Raw genomic sequence first — 1345 nt, 5'->3', positions numbered from 1 at the left:
GTGGGTGGTGGCTGACGGCCCCGTGGGCCTACGGGGTGAGTGCGCCTTGGCGTACGCGGCACAAAGTGCCGGTGCGGAGGGGGCTCCTGCGGCAATAGGAGGCGCAGCTTGAGGCTAAAGAAACTGTTACACGCAGGGCACGAACAGATGGCCACGGCTCATACTCTGTCAGGTGTAGCAGTGGCTGCTAAAATCCTGGTACTTGACAGGAGCATGAAACAACTAGCTAAAGACAAAATGAGAAGCTTAGGCTGCATATAAGGAAAAAAATTCCCATCGTGAGAACAGCCAGGCCTCCAAATAGGCTGCCCAGGGAGGCTGTGCAGGAGCCTCTCCATCCTTAAAGGATTTCAAGGACTAAGCCCGGGGCAATTTGGTCTGATCTCATAGTAAACTTTGTTTGAAGGAGGAGGTTGAGCTAGGTGACTTTGTAGCATCCATTCAAACCTGAGTTACCCAGTGGTCTTACAAATACTGTTTTTTGTGAATGTTGAAGCTAAAAACATTGCTTGAGTTGACCCAGCAATTTGGAAGCGCTGTCATTCTGAATAGGCCTACAAACTTTGATTTTTCTGAAATGTCTGAAAATGCTATCGGTCAAGTTTTTAGGGAGCGAACTGTTCTGAATACAACTTGGGCTAAGAACTGTAGAATGATATGCAAGTGAACTCTTACCTCTTACAGCTTACGTATTGGTATTGCTTGCTTCACGGTAGTAAGAATGCTAAAAATTAATTTGAAGGTGAAGAAAATATTTTGACAGTTACACTTAGTTAAAATGTGAAAATGTTTGCCTCTTCACAATGAGCAGTGATAACAGCTGTTTTAACAATGGACTAGTAAATAGTTGTAATGTCTTTTAAATTCTGCATTAGGAAGGAGATTAAAGCTGTAATTTTTCCTTAGTTGGATATTTTTTAAATTGGGAGTGCATGAAGAGGTAATTACTACTTGGGGGGGAAAAAAAAGATGGTTTGATTTCTCGGTTTTACGTTTTCAAAATTATATTTAAATTTGAGGCATTTTTAAGAAAACTTTAGCAAATGCATGATCTGTGTCCCCCACCCCATTTGGGGGGGTGTGCGTGTGTGAAATTGTGAGATTCATAAGTATCCAAATTTGTATCTCTTAACAGGAGTTGTCCCTCTGGCTACCTATATGCGCATCTACAAGAAGGGTGATATAGTTGATATCAAGGTACTTTCTACAGTGCTACGTAATTAAAAGCTAAAGCAGCATAATCCTTTACAGTCTTCAGTTTCTTGAGGTAGTCTTTTTGTTACTCGGGTCATGTGTTGACACAAGTACCCGCTGCTCACTTTTGAAGCAGTAATGGACTGACAGT

The 1345-nt window shown here is 42.1% G+C and overlaps 1 protein-coding gene across 1 annotated transcript in view; it reads left to right on the top strand.

Annotated features, from left to right (window-relative positions):
* RPL21 (ribosomal protein L21) overlaps positions 1 to 1345 on the top strand; it is a 19002-nt gene that overhangs the window by 15348 nt on the left and 2309 nt on the right. Inside the window, exon 3 of the mRNA XM_035902562.1 lies at positions 1094 to 1221. Coding sequence (XP_035758455.1) covers positions 1094 to 1221 — 128 coding nt within the window. The remainder of the gene's footprint in view (positions 1 to 1093; positions 1222 to 1345) is intronic.

This window comes from Egretta garzetta, unplaced genomic scaffold (genome assembly GCF_000687185.1).
Source record: "Egretta garzetta isolate BGI_Z169 unplaced genomic scaffold, ASM68718v1 scaffold279, whole genome shotgun sequence".
In the NCBI taxonomy this organism is placed as follows: domain Eukaryota; kingdom Metazoa; phylum Chordata; class Aves; order Pelecaniformes; family Ardeidae; genus Egretta; species Egretta garzetta.
Note: the sequence above shows the minus strand (reverse complement) of the source record. Positions and strands in the feature narration are given on the sequence as shown.